Source organism: Antechinus flavipes, chromosome 2 (genome assembly GCF_016432865.1).
Source record: "Antechinus flavipes isolate AdamAnt ecotype Samford, QLD, Australia chromosome 2, AdamAnt_v2, whole genome shotgun sequence".
Classification (NCBI taxonomy): Eukaryota; Metazoa; Chordata; class Mammalia; order Dasyuromorphia; family Dasyuridae; genus Antechinus; species Antechinus flavipes.
In genome coordinates, this window is record NC_067399.1 from 580,771,569 (window position 1) to 580,789,428 (window position 17,860).

Sequence of the window (17,860 nt, forward strand, 5' to 3'; positions counted from 1 at the left end):
CCAAAGACTTTAAGGGCACAGGTGGTGGTTTCATCCGTGTTATCAATTGATTGCAAGAGTTACTTTTTTTTTTTTTTTAAAGAGGCAGATTTGGAAGTGACAGCTGATTAAGAAGATATTTCCTAAAAAATTGGCAAAGATGACAACAGATGGGAATAGTCAGTGTTTTGTTTGTTTGTTTGGGGGGAGGGGGTAGACATTGTGGAAAGATAAGTGCACTTAATATACTATTGATGGAACTATGAATTGCCCAAACCATTCAGAAAAGCACTTTGGAATTATCATGAAAAAGTGATTAAAGTGCCTGTAGTTTTTGACCCAGACATTATCCACTGCTGACCATGAACCTAAGGGAGGTTAAAAAGATAAGGGAAAAAAATCTTCAAAAACACCATATCACTAGGTCAGTGTGATTAAAAAGTAAGGTCTTATGTAAACCAGTTAATCAACAAATATTAAATACCTATTATGTTCCAAGCATTATGCTAGATGCTAGGGGTACAAGTATAAAAAATGAAATAATTCTTACTTGCAGTGAGCCTTACCTTTTAATGGAGAAAGAGGGCAAATATACACACACACACACACACACACACACACACACACACACACAGCATAAGTAAAGTTAATAAATAAATAAAAGTATATACAAAGTAGTTAAATAGAATATAGTTTGGGAAGGAAGGGACTAGCATTTGGGTGAATCGGGAAGGTCTTCATATAGAAGATGATGCCTGAACTTTATCTTAAAGAAAAAGAGAAACTGTATAAGGTGCAAATTAGGAAGGAGGGAAGGGCATTCCTGGCATGGAGACCCGTCAATACAAAGACACAGGAAGTAGAGTCTCATGTAAGAAGAAGAGAGAGACAGTATACTTGCTTGAATTGCAGTGTCAAAAGGGGAATCATGTCCAGAAAGTTAGAGTGGGGCCAGGTGAGGAAGGGATTTAAAAGCTAAACAGGAAAGTGTCTATTTTATCCTAGAGACAATAAGGAGTTGTTTGAATCAGAGAATCACATAATCAGATCTATACTATGGAGAATTACTTTGATAGCCCTGTACAGGGTAAAGTTCAGTGAAGAGAGACTTAATGAGAAATCTGTTATGCTTACCCAGGTTTGAGGTCTTGAAGGCCTGAACTAAGCTGATAGCTGTATGAGTGAAGAGAAAAGGACTCAGATGTGAGAGATTGTTGAAAGAGGTAAAAAACAGCAAAATTTGGAAACTAATTATATGGGTTGAGGGATAGTGAAAAGAATGATCTAATGCTGAGCCTTTGAAAAAAATAGGGAAGTTTGTTAAAAAAAAAAAAAAATCAGGAGAAAAGATAATGAACACTAAGACATGTTGAGTTTTAAATGTCTCCACTTTGAAATGTTCAATAGGCAACCAGTGATGTGATACTAAAGCAAAAAAGAATAACTGGTGCTGGTTACATAGAACTGGAAGTCATCTGCATAGGAATGATAGTGAAGTTCAAGGAATCTGATAGACTAATAAAAGAGGGTTCACAGAGAGAGAATAGAAGGGGCCCAGGACAGATTTTGTAGAGTACGCACAGATAAACTGAAGTGGTGGGTGGATGTGAAATGAAAATGGAACTGTCAAATCAGGCAAGGGGATGTGGTATAGATGATGGGCCAGCAAAAGAGACTGAGAAGAAATGATCAGTAGAGTAAGAGAGAACTTGTAGAGATTAATGTTGGTAAAAGTAAAAGAGCATGATCACCAGTGTCAAATGTTGCAGACAAACCAACAAGGATTAGTAGTGGATAAGACCATCAAATTTGGCAGTTAAGAGATGATTGGATTCTAGTGAAGATGGACTGCCTAACCAGGAGGCAGAATGATCACCTCCCTTAACAAACCTGAAGTTCATGCTAGACCTGCTAACAATCAAAAAATCCAGTGAGAAACTGTACAGTAACTGACTTCTTTTATACCAGAACTACATAAAATGTTATCAAGAAGCCAAGAGAGGAATTGGAATGGGGGCTGTCAGTAAAACCAATGGCAAGTTTGGAAGGACCAGAGAGAACCTGACATTATCTAGAAGACAGGAGAGAAGAAGCTTCTCTCCAGGAAGCCATGAGCTGGGCAGAAATACCTAAGGGAACTTTGGAATTGTCAGAAAACCCTAATGAGCAAAGACAGAGAAAGCAATGTGGCAGCAGTTGGATTTGGATGTCCCAGACTTGGCCTCACCCACAGTTCCAGCACTCTAACCTTAAAGATTTGGAGGCCTAACCCTAGAAGGTCAAAGTTAACACAAGTACACAAGTGACCAGGTAGCAACCAAGTAGGGATGATCGTTCCACTCAGGTGTGCACCAGGGACACAACCTGGCCCTGGCACAAAACCCACATTCAGTAATTAAAGCGGGAGAGATGACCAAATAAAAGAAAGTGTTGACTAATATTGAATTAATTACAAATATAAAATCCTCAAAAGAGACACACAGGGCAGCTAGGTGGCACAGTAGATAGAGCACTAGCCCTGAAGTTAGGAGGACCTGAGTTCCAATGTGGCCTCAGACACTTAACACACTTCCTAGCTGTATGACCCTGGGCAAGTCACTTAATCCCAATTGCCTCAGCAAAAAAAGAGAGAGAGAGACACACACACACACACACACACACTTTCTATGACAAAGAGAAAGTGGAATTTCTACAAGGATTACCTAGACAATAATAAAATAAATTAGATAAGATAAAAGACCCTTGAAGAAATAAATGGAGAAAAATTAGAAAATGATCAACTTCCTCCAAATGATGAACTTCCTAAAAACTAAAATAGACTAAACAAATCAGAGATTTCACTAAATAGAAAAAACCATTAGAACAAAATCAAAAGATTTTTTAAAAATTGAAGAAAAAGTGTAAGACAGCTGATATTAAAAAAAAAAAAAAACTGACTAGGAAAACAGGTCAAGGTGAAGATACTTTAATAAGACTCCCAGAAAGCTGTGGAAAAAAACCAATCCTCTAGTCACTATATTTCAAGAAATTATAAATGAAAGCTAAGTGAAAGTAGAAATAGAATTTACTGATCACCTACTGAGAGAAATCCAAGAAGAAAAACTTCCAGGAATAGTCAAAACCCAAGATGTAGTTCAAGGACCAAGATACGAGGTCAAGACCATACAAATCCTGGCAACTTTTATTACAGTGGAGAAGCAGATTTTGGAATATGCTTTTCAAAAGCTTTATAACAAAGAATAATTTATCTTGAATCACTAAGTATATCACAGGGGTAAACAATGGATCTTTAATGAAAAACTGGACTTTAAAGAATTTCTGATGAAAAGACCAGACTGTTAGGAACGTTGAAATATAAATACAAAGCTCAAGAAAAACATTCAAAGATAAATTTATTTGAGCGATTGGAAGGAGCCATAGAATGATGTAGTATTTACTTTGTGATGAGGGGCAGGGATCCCTGCAGGACCATAATATTTTCAAAAAGGATATTGAGGGAATTTTAAAAAAACAGAAGACCTGGGGTTGGATTAGTTCTCTTCTGAGGGTTTTGAAGAAGGAAAAGAAAAGGGAGAGTAAGAGAAATATACTAGTGTAGAAAATAGAAGTATGTAAAGTTTTTCTATATATTGTTATTGGAGCAAATTTTAAAAAATATGCAAAGATGGGAGGAGTCATCATTAGACAAACCTCACTCTTAACTGAAATAGACAAAGGAAGGTTAAATACCACACACAATTTGTGTAGAACTTTATCAAAATCAAGAAAGAAAACAATTGGAATTGGAAAGGGAAGAAGGTTAACAGGGAGAGTAGTATAAGGGAGAGAACAGCAGCAGCAAAGGAAAAAAAAATTTCCTAATCCTTCCAGGAGATACTAGGATTACAACTAAAAAGAAAAAAGAAAAGAACTAGAATCTTAAGGGCATGCCTTGGATTAGCTCATGTAATTGAGGAATAACTGAACAAATTGTGATATATTAATATAGTAGAATATTAATTGTGCTGAAAGAGATGATTTCAGAGAATCCTTGGTAGAACTCATAGAGTGAAGTGAGCAAAACCAATAGAACAATTTATACCAAAGAGAGTTACATTGTAAAGAAAAGTAGATTTGAAAGAAGTGACCACTCATGTTTCCAAAGACCATATGAAGAAGCCTGTTATCCATTAGAAAAGTAATGTCCAAAAATGTCTCTGTACCTTGACGTTATCACTACTGTATGGATCCATTTGATCCAGATGACTTTGTTAACAAGAAATTTTTTTCCTTCACTACTCTTGAAAAGTAAGAATCGTAGGGTGAGGGACATTGAACAATACTGGTTGCTCTACTCCCCTTCCCCCAAAAAAGCCCTTGAAAGTTTTTTAAAATGCAAGAAACAAAATAGAAGGAATTTGAAGAGGAAGAAATGGACAAGGAGGACAATACTGAAAATAATACATAGAATTTATTGTAATTTTTAAAGTAATTATGAAATGAAAATTCTCGTTTTCGTAGATCTTTGTGTTTGGCTATAATAAGTGAAAATGCTCTCCTTTTTTTGTTTTTTAAGTTCAGAATAAAATAATATTAAAAGAGATCATTATTAACTTTGGAGAAAGCAGTTTCAGTGAAGTGATAAGGATGTACAAGTCAGATTGCAATATGTTGAGAAATAAGGGAGAAGAGAAGAAGTGAGCATAAACTTTTTCAGAGGAGAGATAAAGGATGATAGCTTGAGGAAATTAAGGGTTTTTAAAGATGAAGAAGACCTGAGTTTATTTGAAGGCAGATAGAAAGGAACCAGTTGATAATGAAAGGCTGAAGATTTGAGGTATGTGATGATGGTTGAAAATGCAATCTCTTAATTGACCCAAATTTATAAGAAATCAAGCCATTCTCCAGTTGATAAAAGGTCAAAGGATATGAACAGACAATTTTCAGATGAAGAAATGGAAACTATTTCTAGTCATATGAAAAGGTGCTCCAAATCACTATTGAGTAGAGAAATGATTTTTCTTCCCTGATTATTTTTACCTTTCTAAGTCTGATTTTTCTTGTGCAACAAGAGAACTGTATAAATATGTACACATCTATTGTATTTAAGATAAACTTTAAGATGTTTAACATGTAAGAGACTTCCTGCCATCTAGAGGAGAGGAGGGTGAAGGGGAGGAGGGAAGGGAAAAGTTGGAATAGAAGTGACTGCAAGGGTCAATGTCAAAAAATTATCCATGCATATGTTCTGTCAGTAAAAAGTTATAATAATAAAAAAGGGAAAAAATAATAAACTGCAAAAATACGGAGATAAAAGAGCTAATTAAAAAAAGAAAAAGAAAAATTACCCATGCATATGTTTTTTAAAATAAAAAACTATAATAAAAAATGCAATCTTTTGGAGAAGATGGGAAAAGGAGTAGGTCTTGACAAAGAAGAGAAATACTTCTTTGGCAGATAATGGATGAAAGAGAATAGAATAGGAGACAAAGTCAAAATTTTTACTGTAACAAATATTTTACAGTAGCAAAAATGTGATGTCCTTCAATGAAGGAATGGTTAAATAAATTTTGAAACATGTTAAGAAGTATCACTATGCTATAAGAAACAATGAATCTGAAGAATAAGAATAGCATGAGATAATTGATATGAAAACAACTATTCAGTTATGTGATTCCTAAACCATTGTCAGTTATCTTTGAAAATCATGAAAAACAAAGTTATGACCAATCTGAGAGTAAATGGTCTGGTTTTCAAAAGAGGAAAGAGAATTGAGTGTATTGTATGTAGACTTGGTAGATAGACCAATATATAGACCAATGTTTTGGGTTTTAGTTCCTACAATTCTAGAATATGTTATTAAAGGAATGATCATTATATGTCATTCTGAAAAGGAAAGTGATCATAAGAGCCATTATAACTTCATTAAAAGTAAACAAATCATGATCATCCTAACCTCATTTTTTTTGATAGGATTATTATTAGACTGATAGGTCAGAAAAATGTTGTAGTTACCTAGATTTTAACAAAAGTGTTTGATTTTCTTAATGCTGTTGTAAATAAAATAAAATGATATGGCTACATGATAGTATACTTAAATGGATTCAAACTAGTTGAGTAGCTGAACCCTATATTTAACTTTAATTTCTGTCCTTTACTCCAGTTCCACATAATTCAATATGTGGATGACTCCTGATGGATAACTCCATTTGGATGTCCTCACAACATCTCAAATTCCATTTTGTTAAAAAAAAAAAAAAAAGATATATTGTATTCTTCCTTTAATTTACCATTCTTTCAAACTTATTCTTGTTGAGGATGCTGCTGTTGACCTAGCTTCACAAACTTGGAACTATCTTTCATTTTTCTGATTCCTACAACCTCTATATTCTGTTGGTTGCTAAACTTTATCAATTCTCTGTCCACATTTCTTATATTTTTTTCCTTCTCTTTACACACATGGCCACTACTTTCATTCAGATCTTTATCATTTCTCATTCAAACATTGCAAACTCTGTTGTTGTCCCCAATTCCAGTTTCCCTTCTCCCTATTGCATCTTCTAATCATTAGATATTCGTTTGCTCCCTTGTTCAAAACTCTTCAGTGACCCTCATTTTGCTTCTACGATAAAATACATGCTCCTCACCCTGTCATTGAAAGCTCTCTATCATTTGACATCAGCCTGTATTTCCAGGCTTATTTTTCTATTCTCCTTTTTTTCACTCTCTGCCCTAATGCTGTTCCTCCAGCTCTTCACTCCTCTCCTCCTTCCAATCCTTTGCAGGAGCTATTGCTCATATTTGAAAATGTACTCCATCTTCTCTACCTCTTCAAAGAATCTTTATCTTTTTTAAAAAATTAACTCAGCTGCCATATCTTACACACAAGCTTTCCCGAATCCTCTGTTTCTCCTGATTCTTCTCTCCCTCTTAAAATTGTTGTTTATCATCTAAATAATTATCTAAATTATTAATGTGTGAACATGCAGTGTCTTTCACCAAAATGTAAACTTCAGGAGACTCATCCTATTTCTTGTTTTTGTTTTTCTCTTTTGTCTAGTACAGTGCCTTTCATTTAAAAGCTATTTAAAGTTTATTTAATTGAATCTTGGGCTCAATGCAACAAATTATCTGCTCTTCCATGAGGAAGATACTTCTTTCATTTTCACCATGATCACCAGTCCCTCTCTTACAATGGTGACTTCACAGTAAGGATGAAAAAGAAGTCTAGGAGAAAGCAAGGTATAGCAAGAAACAGTGATTGTAGATTATATTTGGACAGGATATTAATGGTCTTTTTCAGCATTCTGAAGCACTAGTAGTCCATTGTGTGCTACGTTTCCTGTCAATGGTGACTTTTTTGACTTATATTTTATGAAGAGTTGTGTAGCTTTTTTTCAAAGGTCACCCTCTCTGCAAGCCCAATGTAATGACTAACTTAGCAGTGAGAATAAGTTTATGAAGGAGGAGATAGGATTCTTTTCCCTAACAACTATGTGAAGGTTAAAATGAAGCAAGCCTTGACTGAAGCCATTAACATTCCTCAAGGAGAAGCAAAGCTTCCAAAAAGCACCCAGGCCTAGCAGCCCTGGGCAAGGTCCTGAACAATAATTGACCTTGGGGCCACAAGAGCCTTTCTTGTCCTTCATGTTTTTTAAGGGATATATGAAGAAAAGTCTTAATGATATAATCCACCAGAGATATCCTCCTCACCTCCCCAGCCCTCTGCTTTCCTTACCACCAGCAGCCCAGGGGAGAAAACAACCTGCCTGAATAATTAGGCCATGCTGGGGAGCCTACTACTTGTTTTTTATAACTCAGAGCTAACAACCATGTAAAACATTGCAAACCTATGTTGGCTGCAGATGTAATATATTGTCCCACCCACACAAATAATTCATGCTTCTGCATTGATGTCCAGAAAAAACAAATCATCAAAAGGCTGGGCTTTTGCATGCAGATTGGCTACATTTCCACTGATGCAGTGCACCGGAAATACCCAGACTCTAGGACTGCAGAGCTAGCATTTTGTAATTTTAAAAAAAAATTTTTTTATATGAAAGATAAAAGTGCATTTTCAAATGATTGAAGGTTGGTGGGAGGTGTAAATGTGGGCACTTGTCACATTAATTCCTCAGATGATTAAGTTCTTTTTCATTTCTTTAAAGCTGTTTGTAGTTGAGTTTGATGTCCTTGTTCTGGGGGAGTATGTTGTAGCAGTTACCAAGGTGACTTTAGCTGACTTTCAACAATTTTCTCCTCTCCATTTTGAGATTTTCTAGATGCAGCCTTGTATGTTGATTCTTCTCTCACTCCCCACATCCCTGTGATTCTTTTTTTTTTTTTTAATAACTTTTTATTGACGGAACCCATGCCAGGGTATTTTTTTTTTTTTTACAGCATTATCCCTTGCACTCACTTCTGTTCCGATTTTTCCCCTCGCTCTCTCCACCCCCTCCTCTAGATGGCAAGCAGTCCTTTACATGTTGAATAGGTTACAGTATATTCTAGATATAATATATGTGTGCAGAACTGAACAGTTTTCTTGTTGCACAAGGAGAATTGTATTCAGAAGGTATAAATAACCTGGGAAGAAAAACAAAAATGCAAGCAGTTTATATTCATTTCCCAGTGTTCTTTCTTTGGGTGTAGTTGCTTCTGTCCATCCTTGATCAGTTGAAACTGAATTAGCTCTCTTTATCGAAGAGATGCATTTCCATCAGAATACATCCTCAAACAGTATCGTTGTTGAGGTATATAATGATCTCCTGGTTCTGCTCATTTCAGTTAGCATCAGTTCATGTAAGTCTCGCCAGTCCTCTCTGTATTCATCCTGCTGGTCATTCCTTACAGAACAATAATATTCCATAACATTCATATACCACAATTTACTCAACCATTCTTCAATTGATGGGCATTCATTTCATTTCTAGCTACTATAAACAAGGCTGCCACAAACATTTTGGCACATCCAGGTCCCTTTCCCTTCTTTAGTATCTCTTTGGGGTATAAGCCCAGTAGTAGCACTGCTGGATCAAAGGGTATGCACAGTTTGATAACTTTTTGAGCATAGTTCCAAATTGCTCTCCAGAATGGCTGGATGTGTTCACAATTCCACCAACAATGTATCAGTGTCCCTGTTTTCCCACATCCCCTCTGACATTCCGCATTATCTTTCCCTGTCACTCTAGCCAATCTGACAGGTATGTAGTGGTATCTCAGAGTTGTCTTAATTTGCATTTCTCTGATCAATAGTGATTTGGAACACTCATATGAGTGGAAATAGTTTCAATTTCATCATCTGAAAATTGTCTGTTAATATCCTTTGACCATTTATCAGTTGGAGAATGGCTTGATTTCTTATAAATTAAGTCAATTCTCTATATATTTTGGAAATGAGGCCTTTATCAGAACCTTTGACTGTAAAAATGTTTTCCCAATTTATTGTTTCCCTTCTAATCTTGTCTGCATTTATTTTGTTTGTACAAAAACTTTTCAATTTGATATAATCAAAATTTTCTATTTTGTGGTCAGTAGTGATCTCTAGTTCTTCTTTGGTCATAAATTCCTCCCTCTTCCACAGGTCTGGGAGGTAAACTATCCTATGCTCTTCCAATTTATTTATAATCTCATTCTTTATGCCTAGGTCATGAACCCATTTTGACCTTATCTTGGTGTACGGTGTTAAGTATGGGTCAATGCCTAGTTTCTGCCATACTAATTTCCAATTTTCCCAGCAATTTTTGTCAAATAATGCGTTCTTATCCCAAAAACTGGGGTCTTTGGATTTGTCAAACACTATATTATTAAAGTTATTGGCTGTTTTGTCCTTTGAACCTAACTTTATTCCATTGATCAACTAGTCTGTTTCTTAGTCAATACCAGATGGTTTTAGTAACTGCTGCTTTATAATATACTTTTAGATCTGTTACAGCTAGGCCACCTTCATTTGATTTTTTTTTTCATTAATTCCCTTGAAAATTCTTGACCTTTTGTTTTTCCATATGAACTTTGTTATTTTTTCTAGGTCATCAAAGTAATTTTTTGGGAGTCTGATTGGTATAGCGCTAAATAAATAGTTTAGGTAGTATTGTCATCTTTATTATATTTGCTCACCCAATCCAAGAGCATTTAATATTTTTCCAGTTGGTTAGATCAGACTTAATTTGTGTGGAAAGTGTTTTGTAGTTTTGCTCATAAGGTTTCTGATTTTCTCTTGGCAGACAGATTCCTAAATATTTTATACAATCAGTAGTTACTTTAAATGGAATTTCTTTTTGTAACTCTGTTGGGTTTTGTTAGTGATATATAAGAATGCTGATGACTTATATGGGTTTATTTTGTATCCTGCAACCTGTGATTCTTAATCTGCATTTGTATTTATTTGTGCTAGAAGATAGTGGATTCTTGGTGTGAGGTATTCTGTATTGATGGACTCCAGCAGGTCCTGAGACACAGATTCCAAGCCTAAGATCAAATAATAAGAAACAGAAAAACAGGATCTTAATGGGGCCCAACCTGAAATACTCTTGATCTCAGTGGAGGCCACACTTAAAGCCCTTCATCCCAAAACATCTGTAGTTTTCCTAAGTTATATACTCTTATATTTCTTGAATTGAAGGCAGTTTTGCTGTTTCCCCAGTTACACATGGAGCTCTCTTCCCAGTCAGATTGGGCAGAATCGGGACGCCATCAAATCTAGAGTTGGTAGTGACAGTGGCACAGTACTCTGGGCTTGGGCTCTTCTTGGTGAGACCTTTTCAAAGCTTCCTTTTCTCTCATCTCTGAGAGGCCTTTCAGCTTTGATATTCTGAGAGTGTCTTGGTGCTCTGGTACTGACCTATTTTAAAGATCTGGTCAAAGAGTATATTTGAAGAGAAGAAGCTGAGGAGGGAAAAGGCTGTAAAATACAAGCCAAATCATAGTTTCTATTTGTGACCAGAGAGATTGAACATATTACTTTTGTAGCAGAAAAATCACTTCACCTTCCACTTTTGATGTCATCTTCTATTCTTATACTTTCTGACTTCCTTTTCTTCTTCCCAGACTTATTCCCTTACCAATTTGGCTTACTTCATCCATTATTCCTGAAAATAAGCTAAGAAATTTTTGGTGATCCCTTCTCTTCAATATTTTAACCTCTGTAGTCTTACATGGGGATATTTGGTCTGTTTTTCCTTGTCTGGCAAGTCCCAAGATTCTGGGTGGCTCTTAAAGTTGGAATGATAAATAAATTGAGCTTTTCACCCAGCATTTGATAGACACTTGGGGAATTGTTTTGAGGTTCACAATCTAAAACCAGAATCCGGTCTTTTGAATGGTGTCAGTGGGTAACCAACAGTTCTGATTAAGTCCTTTTGAAAGGTTGTCAGAGCAGCTGAATTTAAAAAAGCAAATGTTACTTTGCAAATGTATCCAATAACCCAGCTGTAGGGGGCACAGATTTGGGAATTGGGGCAGTAGCATTCACCTCTAACTTTCAGCAGGAATCAAGAAGAGTCCTCAGGCCAGGTGAAAGCTGGACTGTCTCTGGAGGACATCTGACATAGGAGGCTAATGGAGAAGTCTCAATTTTGCTGTTTTGCAGTTGAGCCCAAAAGTTGTTCTCTCTAGCCAGAGGATTCTCATCCTTACTTGCTCTCAGAGGAGAGCCCCATTTCCTCCCCCACAGTGAGGATTATATCATTTCCTGGCCAGTTAAGGGATGTTTATGTTGCTGCAGCTCCCTACCCATCGAGGGTTGGGGGAGCATAGGCAGGGAGGGTTTGTATTCAGAGCCAGATCTCATGTCCCTGCCACTTAGGGGTCAACTGGAAGGAAGTTCTTAGAATTTAGTCTTATAATACACTCCCATCCTGACCTTGGTGGAATGGAGGTCTGGAGTTCTTGAAAGCTTTTGCTAGGATTTACAGAATATTAGCCACTTTGTCACAATCCGAAGCCAAGTCCAAAATTGTGACAACAGCCTACCAGATTCTTCCTCTTTCTGCCCCAAGGAGGCCCCAGTGTACCCTACTATTAGGTTATATATGATTACACCCAGTATGAAGCAACCTTGCCTGTCCTTTTCTCCATAAAGTACTGAAATTGCTGGTATTAATTTGTGCTGAATTTGTGTTTGTTTCATAGGAGTCGCAAGGACAGTTTAGAAAGTGAGAGCTCAGCAGCTATTATTCCCCATGAGCTAATTCGCACACGACAGCTTGAGAGTGTACATCTGAAATTCAACCAGGAGTCTGGAGCATTAATTCCACTTTGTCTGAGGTGAGCAAAAAGCGAACCAGACCTGTTCACTCTCTAGTGTGAGGTGTGCAGTGTCCCAGTTTGGTCTCCAGGTGGTGCTCTTCCATTCACAGGACATCCCCTTTCTCCATCCTTTCCCAAACCACCACAGACTGCTGCAATCTGAAATATGATCCAAAACACTCAAGAAACCATCAGCCTTTGGCACACACATTTCTCTCAATGAGGTTGCCTCTTGCCCACAGGGCTGGGCACAGCCCGAGTCTCAGGGATTGGGAGTGGAAGACTTCTTTTGAAGCTTCAGTTAATGTCTATATGAAGAGAATGTGTGGTCTTCAAAACCTAGAACTGGTTGCACTGGGTCATGGTTTAGGAATTCTCACACACAGTGCTGTGCCAGATTGGGAACTTAATTCTTCCAACACCCCCCCCCCAAAAAAAAAAAAAAAAAAAAACCACCACTGTTCCATAAATCTCTAGCTAGTATAGATGGGAAGAAGTTATAATTTCAGGAGGCTGTAATAATTGGTTTGGGACATTGTTACCCAATGTAACTACAAAAGGAGAATAGATTTCTCCTCATGATTTTCTCCTCTATATCTCAGCCCATGTAAATTATGATTGCCCTTGCAGCTTTGGGGAATACTAGGGGAAGGGAGTACCATTAGTCCATTTCCTTTGCATTTTTACCTCTTAACATCTTCAGTATATCACCTGTGCAAATCATCTCATAGACTCTCAAAGCTTAAGAGATACTGAAGGATTCATCCCTCCATATGGTGGCTTCACCTTGACCAGGAAAATTGTTGGTCACCCCAGTCTTCGTGGGGGCGATTGTCAGTCTGGTCAAGGAAACCTAGCATTTCTGCAGAGATCAGTTTTGTGAAATCCTCACCTTGAGAGAATGACAGTCTTTTCAGCATTAATCTGTCATGGGGCAAGGCATTTGGAAAGATTGGTATCCATTCTTCTTTTTGACCTTCTAATCCAAAATGACCAGTTTAAATTCCAAACCCAGTGCTAGCCTAGAGGCTCCATCTGGGACCAAGAAATCCAGCTGTGTTCCTTCTGTCACTCATATCAGTGCCAGAAATACAAATTGTATGGTTGGAACTCAACTTAAAGTCCCATGGACAATGTATAAGACAGAATCAGATGCAGCTGGGTTTCTCTACAGTCCTTTGAAAGGAGTTCAGCCCTGAGTTTAATGTCATAAAGATTAACAAGAATAACCCCCTGACTCAGGGAATTATGATCCAGAAGAAAAGGGATACATTTTTTACCTCTTTTCTCCCTTCCCTGCTAGGGCATTCTAGTTGCTGGGTACTGGCCAGTGGGAAAGGTCTGCGTCAGAAACATTTTAAATTTGGAATTTCTATCATATTTTGTAAGTTAAAGGCCTTATGTATCTCAATAAACAGGAGCTTGGGTGGGAACCAGTGGAGGGGTAGCCCTGTACAAATTCAGGGCCCAAGCCCAGGAAAGTCTTACTTCCTTTAAGGCTGCTTGTTTTTGGACTTGGCTCAGAACATTTGGTTTGAGGATGAGTTAATTCAAAGCAGTCTGATGAAAAAAAGAGCAGGAATTCTCTTTTTCAAATATGGTATTCTACTATTTTACTCTCACTTTCACTCTATTTTTCAAGGGTATGGATTGGGAATAACTTAACATTTAACCACTATAAATTCATTCATGCTTTTATTCAACAAATATTTACTAAGAGCCTCTTTTTCTAGTGCCTTATTTGAACTCCTTGGGTTGGTTATTCAGATGCTAGGCCAGATATGGTAGCAAAGATTGTATAATGACAACATGGGAAGCAGGTGCAGATACAATGAGAAAGATCTAACAGATGGAACAGTTCCAATATGGCCTCAGATACTGGCTCTGAGAATCCCAAGAAAATCATTTAATCCTATTTGCCTCAGTTTCCTTATCTGTAAAATGAGCTGGAGAAAAAAATAGCAAACCACTCTAGTATCTTTGTGAAGAAAACCCCAAATGGGATCACACAGAGTCAGTTACAATTAAAATGAATGAACAACAAAGACCTAACAGATGAGACTGCCAACATGGGCTCATAGATCTAATTCTTTCCTCCTTACCCACTCATAGAGAGACATTGAGAAAATCTTATTGATGCTTTGTGCTTCAGTTTTTATCTTTATTTTTTATTTTTATTTTTTTTTTGAGGCAATTGGAATTAAGTGACTTGCCCATGGTTACACAGCTAGGAAGGTCAAGCTAGGCCAGAATTGAACTCAAGTCCTAACTCTAAGGAGATTGCTATCTACCTGCACTATCCTGCTGCCCCCTAGTTTTTACCTTTAAAATAAATTAAACCACAATATTTGCTGGCCCTCCCATCTCTGATAGTCTGTGACTCTGAGGTTTCAGAACCACCTAGAAAAATGGTACTGAAAGAAATATCAAAGAAGAGTTTTATCTTTCAAAGTTCCAGCAAAAGATTGACTTTGGTTCTTGCCTCTGAAAGTGGAAAAGAAATATTTTGGCTCTCCACTTCTTTTCCAACGATGTTTTGGCAAGAACACGATAGCTAAAAGGTCCCCACAGACAATGCCATTTGACCATCTTGAGGAGCCTTGCTCCTTACTTTTTCTGTTTTTGTCCCTCACAGGGGCAGACTGTTACATGGACGGCACTTTACGTATAAGAGTATTACAGGGGATACAGCCATCACATTTGTATCGACGGGAGTGGAAGGCGCATTTGCCACTGAAGAGCATCCATATGCAGCCCATGGACCCTGGTTACAAGTGAGAAGGGCTTTTTCTTCTTTTCCCTCCTCCTTTCCAATACCCAAAGCTTTCCTTTTCCTTTCTGGTTCTTAGTAGCCTCTGTTTCAGAGGATGGCAAATTGTTTTTCTCAGATACTGGGAAGGCACACTTTCTCACACTATATTGTCTGCAAGTGACTTCAAGAAAGCCTTCATTACCTGGTGGACAACCAGAGCATGGTCCTTACACCAGCACCAAACAAAAACTATTCTAGAAGACAAAGGTATTGTAGATACCTCATTACAGGAACCCCCTATGCTTTTGACTGGACAGTTATACTGCTCTGTCTGACTCCCTCCAGCTTTGTTCACTTTGTTTCCACAAAAGCCTCACAGATATGAGCTCTTCCCCCTTGAATCTGGGGAAGCAGAACTTTAAGAGTGCTAAGGGAAATAAATGAATGTGGGAACCATTATTCAATTTATGTACAGATCACTTGTGTCCTACATATACGGGAATCCCTCTAAATTTTTTCTGAAGCCACAAACATAGATCAGACACAGCCAAGTTCTGCATGGGTTACACCTGAATTAGCCATCTTTCTCCAGCACCAATTATGGCTAGATTTGGGTCTAGCCAATCAAGGAATCTGCTTGATGTATTGGAAGCTCTCATTGCTTTATTTATTCATTCATTTATTTATTTATTTATTTATTTATTTTTGGTGTGAGTTCTAAGCAGCTTCAGGTAGGAGCTAGGTAGGAAGTAAAAGGCTGCTAGGTCTTTCATATTACATGCCTCGATTTCCTCTCCCCTCCCACCTTTAAATCTTCTCTTCTATCTTTAGCTTGTCATTTTGGTCTCCCATACTTCCAGAGCCTCTAGAGAATGGTTGATAATGGCAAGGGAGGTGGGCAAGGAGAGTCATACCTCTCTACCAAGTAGAAAAAGAAAATCATGTATTCTATCTGAACTTTGTAAATTATGAAGCATATGGCAGCTGTGGTGGTTATGTAGTATAGGAATGACCCTGGGAGAATTATATCTCATTTGTTTGATGGTAAATCAGTAAGGAAAAAGGAACTATACTAGTTCTGGAGATAAACAGTATTAACTAAGATTGGGGGTAGATTGAGGCAGGGCTGTGTCCTTAATGTTTCTTTGATATATATAGATATATATATATATATATATATATATATATTTTTTTTTCCCCCCTGGGGGAGGGAGGGACGGTTCTGCCCAAGCTGACAACAGAATTTCTTCTCCTCTCTGCCCCAGCCCACTAAAAAACCACTACTTCTTAATTAAGCAGAAAAGAGAAGACATCCTACTGCAACGTACAGACCAAGCCATGGTAAAAATTGAATCTAGGCCTTTAGGGATATTATGCTCCATAAATTATCTTGACTTTTTCTACAGTCATTATTACATTGTTTCATAACAAAATTACTTTGAACCATAAAGTTATAAATACATTTTTAAAGTCCCACTTGGTAACATTAGATTTTTATCTATGTGGTGTTAGTAGTTACTGTAGCAAAAGTCCTGAAGTGTAACACTTAAAATGAATCCCACACACAAGTGGAAGCGTCTGCTTCCACCCCACTCCTCTTCCCTATATTCCCCACTCTCAACTTGTGTTCTTACTAGCGTAGTGGAGCTTCTCTGCTCAGTGGAGAATGGGAAGAGGAGGGCTTCTTTTCCCAGCCCCCCCCAGGCAGAGTATGTGTCCTGGGGGAGGAGGAGGCCCAATGCTGGAGAGAATCTCTGTGACACCAGCACAGCCCCAGCCTCTGAGAGTTAATGATTCATAATTCCCAGCAGATGATGCGTGCTGACAGGTCTCAGCAGAAATGTCCTCAGGATAGCATTAATATGTATTAAAGGTTCAAACAAACTTTCTCAGGAGAGAATAGATTTGGGTATTCTGAACATGGGAACACGTTTCATTCAGTTACACTTCAGAAAGAGCCCTTGACTCTAAACTGGCATTCAGAATTCAGCCAACACTCCTTTTCTCAGCAGCAGGGAAGCTTCCAGGCCATTAAAGCCCAGAGTCCCCAATGCACTTCTGTGGCTAAGAAGGGGAAGAGGCAGGTGCTGCCCTGTCCTATAAAGAGTCATGAGACTTAAGTCTTCCAGGCACTGCCCAGGCTTCCCCTGGTGGTTCTGATCGAGAAGCTATTGAAACATGGTTTGTACTTCTGTTACCATTTTCTTAAGTTTCCCTGGCCCACAATCACTTTGTAAAGCCATATGAGCAGGACAGCAATCTAAGTTTGGACTTTGGGTTGCAGCTACACCCCCAAGATAGCCTAGAGATCCAGCTGTGGTAGTGAAGCTAGGCTGGAGCCATGGACCACTCACACATGGCCAGTCCTTAAGGACAGGCTCCCAACATATTTGGGAAAGCCACAGTTGAGGAAGGGAGATGACCTTGTTTGGCCACTGAGAACTAGTGCTAGACTTTGCTCTCCCAGTCCCCAATATACTCCCTCATAGGCAGTCCCCTCAGCAGGGTTTGGGCACACAGGACTCACTGACACTGCTATACATGTTCCCCAATAGTGGGCCGTTGCCTTGGGAACTCAAGGGAAGTGGTGGGAACAAACCCATCCGCCTCACTGTATTTCATTAAAGTTGCTGTGCTCAGAGCTGTTTAATCAAAGGCTTGTGAGATTGGATTCATTAGTTTAGTCCACCACAGGGGCCTGCTCACATGGGAGCTCCCAAGGAAGACTGGCATGTGCTCTTTCTCTCTTAAGCACTCTCTGGCTTATAAGTCGTTTCTCTGGAGTCCTGGGAAAACCTTAGAGCTTTCCCTAGCCCATTTCCTAGCCAGTCACCTAGTCCTCCCAAGACCCAAGCAATCATCATTTGTCCTGTCTGACCATTTATAAGTGCACATCTTAATTGT

At 38.1% G+C, this 17,860-nt stretch overlaps 1 protein-coding gene across 2 annotated transcripts in view; it reads left to right on the top strand.

Moving 5' to 3' along the window:
* SUFU (SUFU negative regulator of hedgehog signaling) overlaps positions 1–17,860 on the top strand; it is a 158,277-nt gene that overhangs the window by 125,955 nt on the left and 14,462 nt on the right. For both annotated transcript variants that reach the window (XM_051981314.1, XM_051981315.1), the window contains exons 9-10: positions 12,088–12,222; positions 14,840–14,978. In XM_051981314.1, the coding sequence (XP_051837274.1) occupies positions 12,088–12,222; positions 14,840–14,978 (274 nt within the window). The remainder of the gene's footprint in view (positions 1–12,087; positions 12,223–14,839; positions 14,979–17,860) is intronic.